Source organism: Pseudonaja textilis, chromosome 10, assembly GCF_049901715.1.
Source record: "Pseudonaja textilis isolate UNSWEBS1 chromosome 10, rPseTex1.2, whole genome shotgun sequence".
Taxonomy (NCBI): domain Eukaryota; kingdom Metazoa; phylum Chordata; class Lepidosauria; order Squamata; family Elapidae; genus Pseudonaja; species Pseudonaja textilis.
The window spans coordinates 10,497,958-10,515,834 of NC_141999.1; the positions used below are offsets into that span (position 1 = coordinate 10,497,958).

Here is a 17,877-nt window from a genome sequence, read left to right on the forward strand (position 1 = left end):
GATTCAGGAAAGGACTTTCCTTTTTATACTGCATCACATCTGTTTTAGGATTTAGACCACATTTTGCAACAGGATGCAGTAATTGGATTTTGGGGATTATAGGAACATGTGCATATTTACACATACACATAATTACTTATAACTTGTATAATCCTCTCTTTATGTACGTATGGGGTTTTTTGGTTTTAAAAAAGGGAAATATAAGCAGTCCAATTCTATCACTTCTGGATGCAGAATTAGCTCAGGTTTACTAAAATCTCAACACCTGGGAAGATGGATGGAAACTCAACAAGGAGAGATTCAACCTGGAAATAAGGAGAAATTTCTGACAGTGAGAACAATCAACCAGGAGCAAAACTTGCCTTCGGAGGTTGTGGGGGCTTCATCCCTGGAAGCTTTTCAAGAAGTGACTGGACTGCCATCTGTCAGAAATGGTGTAGGGTCTCCTGCTTGGGGGGGGACCGGGGTTGGACTAGATGACCTACAAGGTCCCTTCCAACTCTGTTCATCCGTATCTGTAGTGAAAACTGTCTTGTTTATTTTGGAAGATCCCAATTGGAAGGGGCCTGAAAGACCCCCGACCCCGGACGATCCCAGAAGCGCCTTTCAGCTCCCGGCCGTGGAATTTCTCTCCCTCTCGAAGCGAGCTTAGGATCGCCGCCCTTGGATGCCGAACCTCTGGCCGATGAACGGCCCCTGTCCCTTTAAGGCAGAGAGCAAAGTTGAGCGTTTTGGCTTTGCTTTTTTTTTTCCCCCCCGACCATAACCCAGCGAGGTGCGTGCAGAGGAGGGGTGTGTGTGTAGGTGTGTGTGTGTGTGTGTTTTGTGCCATAACAATTAAAATTTCCAGCCACGATCATTACATTGGTATTAATTCTCTACTCTTAGCTTACTGCTGATATACGTAATAGATCTAATTTTTACAACAATCCTCATCTTAACTTGTTTATTTCTATAAACATATTTTCTATTTGCTCATCTCTAACTTTCGTATTTTTTTCTCTAACCATCGATAAAACGATTCCGACATCGTATAATATAAAAAATTAGAAGAGCATCACCTGAGTGGCCTGAAATTATCTGCATTTGAGTGCTGGCTCAGGGGGTGGGGTGGGTGGGGTGGGGGCTTCATATAAAGGGGTACATTGCCCACCCCAAACGAAAGAATGTTTCAAGTCCAGCTTTTTTTTAAAAAAAAAACTCTCTCTTTCAAGAGCGAGAGTAGTGGGCGGGTGTTTCCCCATGACTGACAGAAGGTTGAGCCAATCAGCCGGCCGGCTGACGACTACCTGTTGGAACGTTCAGGTTCGTCTCGGTCGCTCGCCCCGATTCCCCGAACGCGGAAGCCTCTACCCGGAACAGAAGGGGGGGCCTGCAGGGAGGGGCCGAGCCCGGGGCCCGAGTATGGAGCCTGTGTCTCTCTGGACTTCCCAGACGGTGCTGGCTTGGATCCGAGGTAGGACCTGGCGATCTTGGCGGGGTGGCTTAGGGCTCCCTCCCTCCCCCTCCCCCCCCCAAAAGGTGTGTGTGTTTCGACGAGACTCGCTCCGTCCCTTCTGTGGCTAACCCGCTGCGGTCCCAGGTGAGAGGAACTCACCTGCCAGGGCCGGCATGGCAACCTGAGAGGAGTCAGGTGCCCCTGCATTCCTGCGAAGGGGCAGGTGGGTTCAGAAAGGGAGGCTTGTTTAGCGTCCAAACGCAGTTGGTACTTTTCAGGAATTGATGAGACTGCGGGCTGGGGGAGAGGAGCTTTAGCCAATAATTTGGGGGTGACAAACCCCCACCTTGTTCCTTGTTTCTTTTCAACTCCTTAAACCAGAGATCTCCAAATTTGGCAACTTGTGGACTTCAACTCCCAGAAGTCTGCAAGTCTTAAAGTTGCCAAATTTGGGGACCCCTGCTTTAAACACCCCTGCCTTAAACATTATGGGAGCTGAAGTCCACAAGTCTTAAAGTTGTCAAGTTCGGGGACCCTTCCTTAAACTCTCTCTCTCTCCCTCTCTCTTTCTCTTTCTCAAAACAAGAGAAGAAACTTAGGGCGGATCCTTCGAAATTAACTTTCTTGGAAGACGGGGGAACTTGAAATCTGCAAGAGAATTAGATTAGATTTAACAGAACATGTGCAGCTCTGAATGGGCTGTGGGTTGTTGATGCTTGCTCTCTTCAATATTATGAGGAACAAAGCCGCTTGCCGGCCACATCTACCTGACCCATCAGAGCGAAGAGGCAAGGAACGTTGCGGGTCCCATCCCCGGGGGAGATACACCTGGTGGGTCCCAGAAAAAGGGCCTTCTCCGTGGTGGCTCCCTCCCTCTGGAAAATCATTCCCCCAGAGATTAGACTGGCCCTCACTCTGATTCTCTTCCGGAAAGTGTCGAAGACCTGCTTCTGCCAGCGGGCCTGGGGAACCCAGAGCTTTATGGAGCCCATTAAATGGCTTGTGTGATCTGCTGTCCTTGTGGGGAGGTGGGTGTGTGTGATTTTACTATGTTAATTTATTTGATTTTACGAGTTTTGTTGTTTTAAATTGTGGTTTTATATGTTGTAAGCTGCCTTGAGTCACCATGGTGTATAGGCAGCAATACAAATCTATTAAATAAATAACTATCTGACCCTCACCCCACCCCATGCCCTTAAAATAGTGAATTAGGACTGAGCTCTTGGCACCCCTCAACCTATCCCGCATTGTTGGGAAGAGAAAATAAAAAGTCCCTTGAGCATTCAGAGGAAGGATATATAAACATAACACCTAGGGGTATGTATATGCAATATGTGTGTGTAAATGCATTTAGCGCTGTGCTTAAGGTGGCTTTTATATGTCATCCGCCACATTCCATTATCCTCTGACACTTTCGGTATACTGTTATTTATTGATGGTCATTCTTTGCTGTCTTTCAAGGAAAAAAGCTTGTTCTGCCTCACCCTCTCCATGGCTCAAGCACAAACTCAGCTAATTTAAAACTGTAAATCTTATTAAAACCGCAATCTAAATCGCCAAATGCATTCAAATAGAGCAGAAACAGTGATTCAAACCGTCTCGTTGCCTTGGCTAATGATAGAATGAAAACTATCTCTGAAAAAAAGTTGTTCTTATTCCATCCATCAGTCTAACGCAGGATTTCCCAAGGTTGGCAATTTTAAGACCTGTGGACATCAACTCCCAGAATTCCCTAGCCAGCACAGGTCTTAAAGCCGCTAACTTTGGGAAACCCTGATGTAATGGATTGTGATGCCAAGCCTTTGTGCAGCTGTTAGAATTTGGCTCTGGGGATTGCAAATTGTCTTTTAAGTGATGGCAGTGTCTCCAGGGTATGGTAAAAAAAGAGAGCCACCATAAGAGTGCAACCAAAGTTAGGAGATTCAACTGTAACATCGTGGCAATTATTGTGACTATTTTGACCACACGCCCTGTGAACATTTCTGAGTAATCTATTGGCCTTTTCTAGCATAGAAATGACAAATGATGGTAGCACCCAAAGAAAAGGATTCATATGTTTCAATCCTAGCTGAAAACAGTACCAATGGATGACCGATGGGATGGTCAATGATTAGTGATCTATGACCTATCCCTTTGTTGTATATGTGTATGCTAAGAGCTTATGCACTGGAGACAAATTCCTTGTGTGTCCTATCATACTTGGCCAATATCCCTATCCTATCCTATCCTATCCTTTCTCCTACTCCTACTCTTGCTATTTCTATTCTCAGCCTGATTCCTGTCATTCCCATCAGATTTGGTGGGGCAAGTAGAAGCAACAATGGCCTTAAAGAAACCCTAAGCAATTTTCAAATTTTCAAATAACATTTAAAGAGAAAGGGAGAAATAGTACAGGTCCTCAGCTTACAATATTTGATTAGTGGCCATTTTGAAGTCACAAGGGCACTGAAAAAAGTGACTGATGACCAGTTTTCACACTTATGACCGTTGCACCATCTCCATGATCATGTGATCAAAATGTGGCCGCTTGAATTTACTTATTGTACTGTCTCAAGGTCAAGCGATCACCATTTGTAACCTTCCCAGCCAACTTCTGACAACCAAAGCCAGTGGGGGAAGCCAGGTTCACTTAACAACTGCATGATTCATTTAACAACTGCAGTTAACAACTGTGGCAAAAAGGCTGTAAAATGGGATGCAACCACTTAACAATGGTCTTGCTTAGCAATGGAAATTCAGGGCTCGATTGTGGTTGTAAGTTGAGGATTACCTGTTACTGCAGGGATTGAAGCTGGCCTCTTTTTGAGGCAAGGTGTGTGCGTATGATGATCTAAGCCAGGGATCTCCAACCTTGGCAACTTTAAGACTGGTGGACTTCAACTCCCAGAGTTCCTCAGCCAGCTTTGCTGGGAGTTGAAGTCCACCAGTCTTAACAGTTGCCAAGGTTGGAGACCCCTGAGCTAGGCTACAGTTCTCAAAAGATTTGGACTGGTTTGGTGAAATCCAGGCAATCACTTGCTTTGCTTTGCTTCCTCTGTTTAGGTTTGGATCCAGCATTACAGAGTTACCCGGTGGAGACGTGGGAGCTGACCGGGAAGAGGCTGCTCCGGTTATCCTATCGGGATTTGGAGAATCTGGGCGTGAGCTGCATCGGCCACCAGGAGCTGCTCCTGGAAGCTGTGGAGCAGCTTTGTGTTTTGGTGGGTGTCTGCAGGGGAAAAGAAAACCCAGCGAACCCTCAATGGACGGCCGATAGCTTTGGTAGAGAAAGGGTGAAACGTTGCTTTCCTTACAGAATATCTGGGTCTGTATTCCTCTCTCTAGAACTATGAGCTGACAACCTCCAACCTGAGGACACTCACAGAGAAGCTGCAAGGGATCCTTCGGACGATCGAGGTCTGCATTCTGAGTCGAAGAAAAGTGAGCACTTATCACAGAGCGGCCACCGAAAAGTCCAGCTTGGATCTCCTGGCATCTGTGGTGGAGTTGATCAGTGCTGCGAAAGGCCTCTTTTTATGGCTGAACAGGTACTTATTTGCTTAGATGTTGGGAAGGGTGTGCGTATCCAAGGCTGCTGTCATCTTGATAAAACATGGGAGGGCGGTGTGTGGTTGCTCATAATTTCCTGCTGCCCTCAATAAACAATCACAGTCCACTTTTTGAAAATGCAGTTTGCTTTAGCCTCTTGTTGAGTGGGTGGGAAGAGGTATGCAACAGAAGGCCTGAGTGGGATGTCAGAGAGAGATCAGATGGTTCTGTCAATTTTTAGCTATGGCCCTGACCTTTGTAAACCCCACTCCGTTATTGACATGTTCCTCTGCAGATCCTCTTTAAGAAAAAAAGCAGCTGTCTCCTCCTGAGCTAAATTATGGATTAGACAGCCTTTCCCAACCTGATGTTTCCTGGATGTGTTGGATTGTAAATATGAATGTCCAATCGTATTTCAAAACATCAGAAGAGAATCGATTAAAAGTGGCTTCATGTGAACCCAATCAAGTTCGTCTTCCTTTCTTCCTCCCTCCCTCCCTCCTTTTTCTTTCTTTTTCTTTTTCTTTCTCTCTCTCTCTCTCCCTCCCTTCCTTCCTTCCTTCCTTCCTTCCTTCCTTCCTTCCTTCCTTCCTTCCTTTCTTTCTTTCTTTCTTTCTTTCCACCAACACCTGTCTGGCAGAAAAAAACACTAATAAATTGCCAAAATACTTCATAGTTAAGTTAGCATCTGACCTTTAATATACTTCACATAGTTTATTTAGTTCAATTGAAGTCAAGAAGGCTGGTTATTGCTTTGCTTTTACTGTATGAGGGTGCCTACTCTGAATTTGAGTGCCCTAGAAATATAGTTGTTTTAGGATAACCTGTGAAGTGAATCAGTGCATGTGAATAGGAGTCTTCCTGCTTGAAAAAAAAAAACACCATGCAAACAGAAAGAACTTTTAGCAATGTCCACTTCCTCCATCTGGCCCCTAGTAGTTTGCCTGAACAACAGAATCTTACCAGGAGCTTACAATTCTATTCTTGCAGGTATCTCTTCTCCCACCTGCATGATTATTCAGCCAGCCGAGACATCATCTGGCTCTGTGGTGATCTGGCAGAGACTGTGCAGAAGGTAGGTAGTAATGGATAGCACTTTGGCCAGGGAAGAATTTTACACTCCAGAGATGACTTGTGCCTATTCTGCAAATTAGTTAGAACAAGAACATTGTTAGAAAAATCTATTTTTACTGATTTTCAGTAGATTTTTTGATTGTATGGATAGTTAAGTATTTCTATTTTGTGTGGCTAATGGGTTAATTTGCTTTATGATAGTGTTCATATACTATATTAACATTTGTAAGGATATAATCTGTAGGTATTCTTACAGGTTTGAAAGAGGAAACGAGGATCACGTTGCATGTATTGGAAGCTGTTGGACCTATTGTATATTAAAATTATCTACATAGTTATCAACAGATGGAACTCAACGAAATGCTCTTTGGGGAAAGAGATGATCCTATGTGGCTGAACTGTGCCTTCCAGCATCTCTCAATTTTAAGAAAGATGACTGGTGCTGTTGGGAATGTTAGTTGAGCAAGATGTGATTGGCTTATGATCACCGGCTCATAGGAAAGCTAGAGAAGACAGTGAAGGCATTTATTCTGGGAGGTGATGAAAAACTATCCTTGCCTGAGATTTAATGTTGGCTAACTGAAAAAGAAGCTGAACTTGAGTGAACTGAGGGAAATACAGCTGACCAGGAAGGGTGGGAGGAATAAGGACAGAGAAAGAGTGAACCAAGTTGGAAGGGGAGGCCAGCCAGTTGTCTTTTATAGAAGTCATCCCGTGACTCACACTTTGGGATCGGAGGCAAGGCTGGGTGCTGGAGTTCTCAGAAGTTCCTGCTCAAAGGGAACAAATGGGCTGAAGGTTACAATCTGTTAGGAGTGAGAACTACAAATTAAGGTAGGTTCTTCGGTAGTCATTCTAAGAATATTCATTGGGTGTTGCTATCACCTCGCTTTCTTTACATATGTATCTCTATAGCATATGTGTTATTCTTGAATGGAATCTGTGGAATTTGCTGGGGAGATTTCACAATAGATAGTTATGCTGGAGATGACATTCAACCAAAGGAAGAAAGCATGAGAAAGGATAGGAGGGCACGTAGAAGAAAAATTGCCCCAATGCAGGACAATGTGTAGCTTTAAATGGGCAGTAGGGGAGGGGAGAAATAGGAAGCTTGCCTAGTATCACCTGAAGATGCAGAGGTAATTGTATACAAATCTTAAGCACAGTTTCTGTATCTCCCTGTCTTTAGGAAGGAAAGCTATTTTTGACTAGATTTGTCTATTGCTCTGTTTAGCCACCTTCTTCATCCTTGGCAATTTCTAGATTAGTGAGATAGATATCTACATATTTTGGTGGCCTCAGATGTTATCTTTAGTGAAATGTGCAAACCAGTGTTTGCACACTTTTCCCTTCTGTCCTGGCCACTTTATATGGAGGCACAATTGAGCGCGTTTTAACAAACTGCATCACTGTTTGGTTTGGTGGCAACAGTGCCTCAGATAGAAAGTCCATACAGAGAGAGGTAAGGGCAGCCAAGAAGATCATAGGAAGCTTGCTTTCCGTAATTCTGGATACTGCTTATAAGTGCCATCTGCTTAGAGCTCAAAGCCTTGTTGCGGACCCCACATACCCACGTCCTGTTGCTGCCCTCTGGGAGGAGGTTTCAAACTATCTATAGCAGGATTACTAGATTCTGTAACAACTTTGTTTCTTATGTCATCCATCTTATAAATTCTCAGGATTCTTTTCTCCCCTCCTCTACCCCGCCATATAATACATCCAAATTAGACTGTGATGTTTCTCTGTGTCATATGTGTGTGAAGAAGGGTGGATATATGGTATATGATTATCTTTTAAGAACTGAATGCAACAAAATTTCATTTTAATGTATGCTGATTAGTGTACATTTAAAATGATATGTTTATTCTATTCTATTCTATTCTATTCTATTCTATTCTATTCTATTCTATTCTATTCTATTCTATTCTATTCTTCTACATGTCTAGTTCAATATTATTGGCATTCACTATCAGTAACTTGATGAGAGTCTTTTCTAGTTCCACTTCTGGTTTTTATTTTCACCAATTGGAGATTGCCTGGGTAAAGCATTGCCATTTTCTTGGCATTGTTTTCAAGAAGTGGTTTGTTGTTGCCTCCTTCCTGGGGCTGATTTTGTACCTAAGGCAGGACTGGAACTCACCATCTTCTGGTTGCTAGTCTGATGCCTTCAAATATTGCACCAAACTGGTTCTATACTGTATGCTTTTATGTGTAGAGTACTCTATGATTGAGCTGAAAAAGAGGTGAAATCTTATATTGCTTTATGCTGTTAAGTATGGTAACTAACCTACTCGTGGAATAAGCCACTCAGGCTCCAACATTCTTCACAATGTTATTTCCTTTAAAAAATTTCTTCCCATTCTGCTCCTCCTCCTGCTCCTCTTCCAGATTCTTGCTGTACAATCCCTATTCCAATTGTGAAATTGACTGGGAATAATGGAAATTGACCGGATTAGGTGTTGTTAAGACTGTGAAATTGAACGGATAGCAGCAAGAAGGTTAATGGGAAGGGCACTGTCTTAAAACAAAGAGCAACAAAGATGATTAGGGGACTGGAGACTAAAACATGCAAAGAACTGGCTATTGGGTATATTTAGTCTAATAAAAAGAAGAACTGGGGTGGCACGATAGCAGTCTTCCAATATCTAAGGGGCTGACACAGAGAAGAGGGGATCAACCTATTCTCCAGAGCATCTGAAGGTAGGAAGAGAAGCAATGGATGGCAACTAATCAATGAGAAGACCAACCTAGAAATGAGGAGAAATTTCCTGACAGAACAATTAACCAGTGGCCTTCAGAAGTTGTGGGTGCTCCATCACTGGAGCTTTTGAAGAAGAGATTGGACAGCCATTTGTCGGAAATGATATAGGGCCATGATGGCGAACCTATGGCACGCGTGCCACAGTTGGCACGCAAAGCCATTTGTGCCGGCACGCAAGCCAGAGGCAAATTTACCTCACTACGCATGTGTGCACCTCATAGCTGATTTTCGGCCTGTTTGAGGTCTTTTTTGGCCTCCCAGAGGCTTGAAGAAAACCTCTGCAGCCCCCAAAATAGGCCTGTTTTGTCACTTCCTGTATTTCCAGAAATACCGGAAGTGATGAAATGGGACTATTTTTCGGGCTGCAGAGGTTTTCTTCAAGCCTCTGGGAAGCTGAAAAAGGCCTCAAAGGGGCTGAAAATTAGCTGGGAGATGCAGTGCAGGTAAGGGGGCGGCAGCAGCGGTAGGGGATTATGCACGCATGCGCAGTGGCATGGGGGGGAGCATTGCCTTCTGGGTGCTGGCACGCGAGTGCACCCACAATTTTTGGCACAGGAGCCCAAAAAGGTTAGCCACCACTGGTATAGGGTCTCCTGCTTGAGGAGGGGGTTGGACTAGAAGACCTCTAAGGTCCCTTCCATCTTTGTTATTCTGTATGAAATCTTTGCTTTGAACAAGCCAAAGCTAATTTTTAAAAAATTACTCAAATGTGTGATATTGGCGGATTTAAATTGGGCTGAAAAGCAAGTAAGGTAACAACTAAAACTTGAACTTGCGGTATTCCTGGATGCCAAAACATTGTCGCCTTTTAGAATTTCCTGCATCTTCCATGACTGAGTGGTGGGATTGTTGCTGAGAGTTATTTGCCTTTGCTTATGTAAAGCAACAAGTGGAAAAGAAAGCAATAACAAAAAGATTAAGAGCTGCTGATACATATACAGTAAATATATGAATAAGTTGCTTCCAGACATAAATTATGCATGGATGATCATGATGAATTATGGCCATCCTTTATTAAAACAGTTGTGTAAAACTTCATACACATTTATAAGATGCATGCCTCCTGCTCTTAAGCTGATAATGTGACCATTTTAAGATTAAACCCCATTCCCGGTTGACTTTGTTTTAAAGCTTTGGGCAATGCATGGGTCTCCAAATTCCATGGGACATTCCAAATTGGAATCACCATGAATCCAATTAGGAGGAGGATTGGAATGCCATCTGAATTTCTGTGAATTTATCATACCTTTGGTCTTGGTGAAAAGTTTTCTAGTTCAACCAGAAAAGGTGTCTAGTTTGAATCAACAACCCTAGTTTCTATTAATGTACCTCTCTTTGCATTTGTTCTTGTAGGAGTGCACTGTATCTGAAAGAGAGGACCGAATTTTGGTGATCGTAAGTAGTGAAAACGTCTGGGTCCCCATCACAATGTTGAAACTACAATTTCCCCAACCTTCTATTGGTTAATAGCCACATAATTGCCTTATATACAGAATCTTAAATGGGTTTGTCTGAAAAGTCATTGGTGGAGATGCAAGTATCTTCCTAACTCCTCCTCTTCTCTAATTAACACACAAAAGAAGAAATGTGGGGGATTAAACCAAGGATAATTTAGACCTCTTAGGATAGACCATCTGCTCAGCCATATGTCTATTGGAAATACTTTATTTCCATATATCCATCCCCAGGCAGATATGGGGAAATTCTGAAGGATAAGGGCCACAACTATACCTCTTGATCTGATGGGAGGGGGTGTCATAAGTTGTACTGAGGGGTTGTAGAATGGGTTTTAATTTGGGGCCAATTTTAAACCACTCATGGTACTGGACTGCTGTGAACCACAAATGGTGTAGCCAAAGCCTTCTGGCAGGTGACCATCACTGTATCTTTAGTGGGGAGCATTGTTTATTTCTACATAAGAGAGATTTGCCTTTTGACTGTTTCCTAAGTGATCTGAAAAGATCTGCAGAAAGTCTATAAAAATAACTCAGTAGCATTTGCCCAGTTGTAGCTGAGCTCATTTCACAGGTCCGTGTTGGAGCTCCTTGTATCTCATTTGTTCTTCGAGTGGTCATTTTTGAGGACACCACTGTCCTCACCATAGTTCAAGCCATGCTTCCCCAGAGCCTTTGCCTTTTGACTCTGCAGGGAAGACACCTCTCTGGAATCTGTGAGCATATCTTGCACTGCAGCCCAGCGAATCTCCTGGATCAAACAGCCATTTTGGAAACGGTGGAGCTTGAACCTGCAGGTCCAGAAGACAATTTGGTGAGTCTGGCACTGTCAGGATTACAGCTGTTTTGGACAAAAATAACTGAAGTCAATGTCCACCAACTTAATTCATTCTACGCCAGTTCTTGACTACAAATATCCCTTTCCTCTCTTGTGAGTACTCATTAGGGGGTCTGAGCAAGGTTTTGGGGCATGATCAAAATCATTAATGAGGCACAATGTCTTCTAATTTTTTTCACACATATTTTCTTCTCCATGTAATTTAATCAGGTCTACACAAATCTTGTATGATAAATAATGTTTGCCTTGTAGATCTAAAAGGGTTTGGACCCCAACTGGTAATCTTGTAAGCTCCAACACAAAAGAGAGAGGTCTGAGATATCTTTGAGGAATCTCAAGTTATGAGGAAGTGCCTAAAATGTCTGAAGAGGGAAAACATAAAGGGAAAGAAAGGAAGAGCCAAAATAGCCAGAGTGGGCTTGGGGGACATGGGATGCTGAAGTACCATTGCCAGGGCAGATGAAGAATGGGGTGAAGGAGAGAAGAGTTCAGCATGGAGAAGTTGGCCTCCTGAAGAACTTCATGTTGCAAAGTCTTGTTCCAAGTCCCACCATGTGATTGATACCACAAGAACTGTTATAGATGCCTTTATGGAGTCATTCTTCCAGGGGTTTCAGAAAAGGGCCCCTCTATCAATCTCATCTTGCTATGGTTGGAACAGGAATTTCCCCCACATACCACACAAGTTTGACCAGTATTGGACTCCAACATCTATCATTCTCAAGCTACGCAGCTAATCTCTATGTGGACATCCCCTCATTTATTTTAGGTTCCTTTGAACAATGATTAATGTCCCAGCTTGGGGTTGTCCATTCCTGGATAGTTTTTCTATATGTAGTTTCTAATTATAATTCTCTATAGCTGTACATATATAAAATTATCCAGGAATCAACAACCCCAAGCTGGGACATATATATGGTCCATGTCAGAGCTGTTTACATATGAAATTGCCTTCCACTGGGTTAGTCCATCTTGGCTAGTTTTGCATCATCTGGCATTCCTCAACCTGGATGTTTTGGACCTCCTTCAAATGCTTTGTGCCTCCTACCCTCCACAGCAAGTTTGGGGATTGGCTGGAAACAAATGCAGTCAAATTATCTGAAGGGTGGTGCATTAGGGAAGGCTGATCTCTTTTGATGAGCCATTGCTATCCAGTGACTCGACAGAGGTGCCGGGAACTGAACGTACACACGAGGCAGCTGTCTCTGGCAGAGCCAGAGTTGAGCTGATAAGCGTGTCTCCTAAATCTTCTCTCTGCAGGGCCTAGAGATTAAGTCCTTGCCCTCCTGTCTCCATTTGATATCGGGGACTGCCCGAGAGGTGAGTATACGGTGGGAGCGGTTTCAGTTCATAGTTCTGTCTCTCCCCCTCCAAGGCACCTTCCCAAGACTAGCAAGAATCACCGTAACTCCGGTCTTTAAAATAGACCTCCTCTCCAACAGGCCAGTTCTTTCTTTTTCAAACTGTTGCCTGTGAAAATGTGGCAATTGCCATTATTGCTTCTCCGCCATGGAGTTTCTGCATCATACTTGGCTAATTACCGTTTATCCCTTCCCTTCCCTTCCCTTCCCTTCCCCTCTTCTCCTTGGCACAGCTGCCTCCTTCGTTCCCTTGCATTCTTTATTGAGTAGAATTAACCAAAAGGTCAAGCTTGAAGTTAATACTTAATCCCCCAGGCAGGAATCTTTCCTCCTCCAACCCCCAAGAGTTTGACTTTTTCTGTCCAAAAAGTTTCTTACTACAATTATACAAACCGTGAGACTGTCCGTACTGCCTTTTCAGCCCTTTCTCTCCAAAGGCAGCCTTGTCCTTGAGGGTCTCTTGTTTTTTTCCCCTTCCAGATTCCTGTTGACCAATACAACAAGGTCTTCCCAGGTGATGAAATAGTCCAAGTCAATGACCAGGTGGTGGTAAGTCGAGGCTTCTTCTCTACTTGGTTTCTGAGGCAGGAATGTACTGTGGTGCTGAGCTATCTTAGAAGGGAGAGATGAACCTGAATGGGATAGATCTTAATTATCAACCTGCCTTAATTTTTCTGCTGCATGAATTTGCTTTGCTGGAGGATGGGGAGATCCTTTACGGCCGAGAAAAGCATCTCTCTCTCTCTCTCCTTCTCTTCTGAAAAACTTCCAGTGTTGGAGCATTCGCAACTTCTGGAGGCAAGTTGTAACAATTAATCAGTGGAACAACTTGCCTCTAGAACAGTGGTTCTCAACCTTCCTAATGCCGTGACCCTCATGATGTGGTGATCCCCCACCATAAAATTATGGCTCGGTTCCTAAGACCACCGAAAATATGTGTTTTCCGATGGTCTTAGGCAACCCCTGTGACAGGGTCGTTCGACCCCCAACGGGGGGGTGTCATTCAACCCAAAGGTTGAGAACCACTGCTCTAGAAGTTGTGAATGCTCCAACACTGGAAGTTTTTAAGAAGAGATTGGACAATCAGTTTCTGGAGGCAACTGGAATTTCTTGTTTTTTCTTTGAAGACATTTTGCTTCTTATCCAAGAAGCTTCTTCAGCTCTGACTTGAGAGTGGGGAATGGAAGGATTTATATTCCTTGCAGGCAGCTGGTCATTTGCATCCTTTTAGAGGGTCTTTGAAGCACTTGGAAGTTTTTCTTTGTCCTCAGGATCACCCAAGATTGGACAACCATTTGTCTGAAATGGTATATAGAGTTTCCTGCTATTCTATTCTAAGGAGAAAAGATGGAAAAGTGTCCATGTGCTAATATACACATATAAACATAAACTTCAGTATATTTAAACTAAGATTTAGCTCCTTATTGTGTGAGAAAGACTTTGTTTGAGTATTGCCCACCTGCTAAGTGGTGATGGGTAACTTCCAACTTTCCTGGCTTCTCTTCCTGTGATTGTGTATCTTTAAGAAGGCATAAAACAGGGCACCTCTTCAAATAAGAGAACGGCCCTCTGCAAAATAGCAGGCTTGACTGATTGCAGCTTATGGAAACTGCTGCCTTTTAATAAAATTTCATTAGTCAGGAAAGGTACCGTGAGACTTCCTGCGGTTTTTTTGCTCCCACAGACTTAACGCAGGCTCTCCTCCTACAATAGCTGGACAGCATAGCCTCTGCATTTGCTCACGTGTATTAACTTTTAAATTAACAGAAATACATTCTGCAATGACTCACCAAGGTTTAGAGCAGATGATTTTTTTTTCTACCTGGGGAGATCATATTTTTAATTGGGAAATGTCATTGATTGCAAAAATAATTTGACAGTATACTTTCTGCTGTTATGCTGTAGTGATTGTGTTGGAGTGTTTTTCACGTGAAGTCCCAAATACACTAAAATCTTAGCAAAATGACATGTCGCACGGGCCAACACATGAGCACTACCAGATTAGAGCATAGAGATGTGCAAACCCTTGCAATTAGATGCGTTGGAACACAAAGGCTCATGCACGAAGCACCTCTCATTTGACTCATGAAAGCAGCCATGTCTTCTTCCAGGTGTTCATGATTGCAGTAGGAAGCTGCTTTCAGCTGTCTCTGAACATGTGCATTCATTTTGATGTACCCCATATCAAAGTATGGACAGAGATGTAATAGAGATTTTTTTAAAATACACCACAAAATAATACTGCCATAATACAATTAACCACAAAAACAATGATCCGTTGCTCTACAAAGGTTGCCTCAAAGGCAAATTATATTTTGGGATGTGAAAAATTTAAGGCTATATGTACCAAACTGGTCTGCTGGGGAGAGTGTTTCACAAATGGAGTTCACTACCAATTCTTATGGCCACCCCATATTTGGTAAGAGAAAGTCACAACCACATTTATCTACAGGTAGTCCTCGACTTAAGACCACAATTGAGACCAGAAATTCTGTTGCTAAGCAAGGGAATAATGCTCAGTTTTATGACTTTTCTTACCACAATTGTTGAGCCAATCATTCCAGTTGTTAAATGAATCATGCAGTCTTTAAGCAAATTTGGCTTCTACCATTGATTTTGTTTGTCAGAAGGTGACCTGGGATGGTCTCAAATGGCAACCATGTGATGCCAAGATCAGGGGTGGGATTCAAAAATCCCAGCAACCGATTCACTGCCCAGTTGCTGGGTGGGCGTGGCCATAGTGGGTGTGACCTACCAGAACTTACGGGAGGGCTGTTTTTCACCTTCCCCAGAGTCCGGAGACTTCCCTCGGGCCTCTGGGAGGGTGAAAACAGCTTCCCCCAGGCTCTGGAGGCCCTCCGGAAGCCGGAAACAGGCCTGTTTCTGGACTTCCGGTAGGCCCACTTTCCCCCCTCCCAGAACCTCCGCGCAGACCCTGCACTTACCTGCATCGAAAATGGGTTGTGTGGAGACTCCGGGGAGGGGAGTGGTGGGCGGGGCCAGTGGGTCAGTTCAAATACTAGTTCAGCGAACCAAATGCAAATTTAATATTTGGTTCGCCTGAACTGGTCCAAACTGGTAGAATCCCACCCCTGGCCAGGATGCATCAATAATACATGCTGGTAGCCAAGTGCTTGAATTTTGATCATGTGACCATGGGGATGCTGTAATGGTCATAAGTGTGAGGACCAGTTGTAAGTTTGTCAGTGCTTTTAGAACTTCAAATGGTCACTAAACAAGTGATTGTAAGGACCACCTGTATGTAAAATGATGCCTTTGTATATTGCTTCACGATGCAGTGTGCATAACCAATGCATCAAATGATAACAGCACTCAAGACCCCCATTCTTATCATTAAAAGTAAGGCAAAGGGTTGATTGTGCAGGTGGGGTGGACCCGGATGAATCTTGTGAAGAAGCTTCTGGAATCCAGTCGAGTGACGCTGGTGCTGAAGAAAATCCCACTGGTTTCTTCAGAGTCTTCCCGTCCCCCAGAATCTCCTCTTCACCAGCAAGTAAGTTTAGGCCAGGTCAAATTTCCCAGCCCAGTGCTTCATAGTTGAAAAAGCTTCAACTCCTACAATTCTCAGCCCCCACAACTTTTGAAGCATATGTTGCAATGTCCAGACAATCGACGCACCAATCATTGCAATGTTCACCAATGCCAGAACCTGACTAGTGCAGAATTCTGCTTCATGTGGAAGGGCACATATCTGTTTGCCCGAAGTGGTCCTTCATGTACGAAATTGGTGGCCACAGTTCTCCACTTTCAGTAGGGAAAATGATGAGCATACCTCTTTATCTTTAGAGCAGTGCTTCTCAATCTCAATCACTTTAAGATGTGTGGACTTCAACTCCCAGAATTCCCCAGCCAGCCATACTGGTTGGGGAATTCTGGGAGCTGAAGTCCACACATCTTGAAGTTGCTGAGATGTAGAAACACAGCTTTAGAACATCTTTTTAGAGTTAAGGGCAAACCCTGTAATGTGGTAGATTGGAGTGGTTGTCTTAGGGAACAATGTAGTCCCTATGGTTGTATTGTGATAGTGGGACATCCCAAGGAATGTCATACCTTCCTATTCCTAAGATGCAGCTTCCCAAAATCACGGATCTTAGTTCCCACCTACATTTCATGAACCGTGGAATATTTTTGCATCTTTTAAATCCCCCTCCCCCAAATGGAGAACCCCCAGCATCATTATCCTACTTCATCCTCCTTGCTTAGATGCCTTCTTACCATTTGACAACCCCTGAAGATCTCTCTGGTCTATCTTTCCAAGATCTTAGGCCTTAGACCACCCCAATAGTAATAATAATAATAATAATAATAAACAACAGCATCTTGATTTTACATTAGACAACAAAGACAGGCACCTTAAAAATTCCATTGTCCTCTACCTCCAAATATACCAGTGATTCATCTCCTACTTTTATGGTTTCCCGGGAGTTTCATTGGTGACTCAACGGGAGGCTGAAAGTGGAGATCAGTTGGCAACAGGAAGCGTTACTTCTCACCCTAGACAGATACTATCCTTAACTGGCTTTGTTTACTCCCCAGCAGCCCCATGCTTTCTTAGAAGACCTGAGCTCAAGAAGCGATGACTCTTCAGCCAGCTCTGCGTCACCAACATCCAGGTCAGGCATCCATCAAGTGGAGGACTTGTTTGTTGGCAAGATTGCCGTGGGATGTGGTTGGTGATGAGGGATGAGAACTGTGGACATGTGAAGGTCTTGGCTCTTGGTCCATGGCCTAGTGAAGAGAATGCGAAGAGCAAACAGAACATTCCTGTGATGCAGAGAAGGCTATCTTTAGAGCTGGGCCTGACTCAGAGATTCTCTGGGGGAAAGAGAGGAATGCTTTCTGGTCAAGCCTGAGATGTTTTCTCCACGTATTGCAAAATATGTGTGTGAATGTGAAGTTCTTGATGCTCTCTGCTCTTGACTGTTTTCTTGCAGACGTTTTGTTACTCAATTAGGTAACATCTTCAGTGCTAGAAGGAAGTGCTTTATGTTTCAATGGAGTGGCTTGCCTTGTCAAGGGTTATTTTCTTCTAGTAGTTCTGATTACATTGTTGTTTACTATTTGTTTGTCTGGATTGATTGGGCATTGTTTACAGCTTGATTGTTCGTTTGGAATTAATCCTCCTGTTAATCCCAGTTTATCAGGATGTCAGTTGCTGGTTGAGGAGGTGTTTTGGTCTTTTTATTTTCTTTTAATTTTTGTTGCTACCAGACTCTCTTCTAGCCCCCAAAGTGTTACCTAGTTGGGTAATTAAATGCCTTCAAGAAAATAATCATGCTCAGAGATCACCAAGGGCCACACAATTCAACCCTGAGCTACAAATATTGTCTTCTGGCGATGTATGAGAATTTTATACGCTCAGCCTAACAGTTTTCATCTGTGCTGACACCTTCAAAGTAATT

General features: G+C 43.5%; 1 protein-coding gene across 1 annotated transcript in view; it reads left to right on the plus strand.

The window, feature by feature from the left end:
* Positions 1 to 1,264: 1,264 nt before the first annotated feature.
* The window catches only part of CNKSR1 (connector enhancer of kinase suppressor of Ras 1), a 28,836-nt gene continuing 12,223 nt past the window's right edge, over positions 1,265 to 17,877 (plus strand). The window contains exons 1-10 of the mRNA XM_026702561.2: positions 1,265 to 1,456; positions 4,481 to 4,638; positions 4,763 to 4,965; positions 5,957 to 6,041; positions 10,155 to 10,196; positions 10,950 to 11,069; positions 12,354 to 12,413; positions 12,935 to 13,003; positions 15,840 to 15,968; positions 17,012 to 17,088. Coding sequence (XP_026558346.2) covers positions 1,405 to 1,456; positions 4,481 to 4,638; positions 4,763 to 4,965; positions 5,957 to 6,041; positions 10,155 to 10,196; positions 10,950 to 11,069; positions 12,354 to 12,413; positions 12,935 to 13,003; positions 15,840 to 15,968; positions 17,012 to 17,088 — 995 coding nt within the window. The 5' untranslated portion in view covers positions 1,265 to 1,404. The remainder of the gene's footprint in view (positions 1,457 to 4,480; positions 4,639 to 4,762; positions 4,966 to 5,956; positions 6,042 to 10,154; positions 10,197 to 10,949; positions 11,070 to 12,353; positions 12,414 to 12,934; positions 13,004 to 15,839; positions 15,969 to 17,011; positions 17,089 to 17,877) is intronic.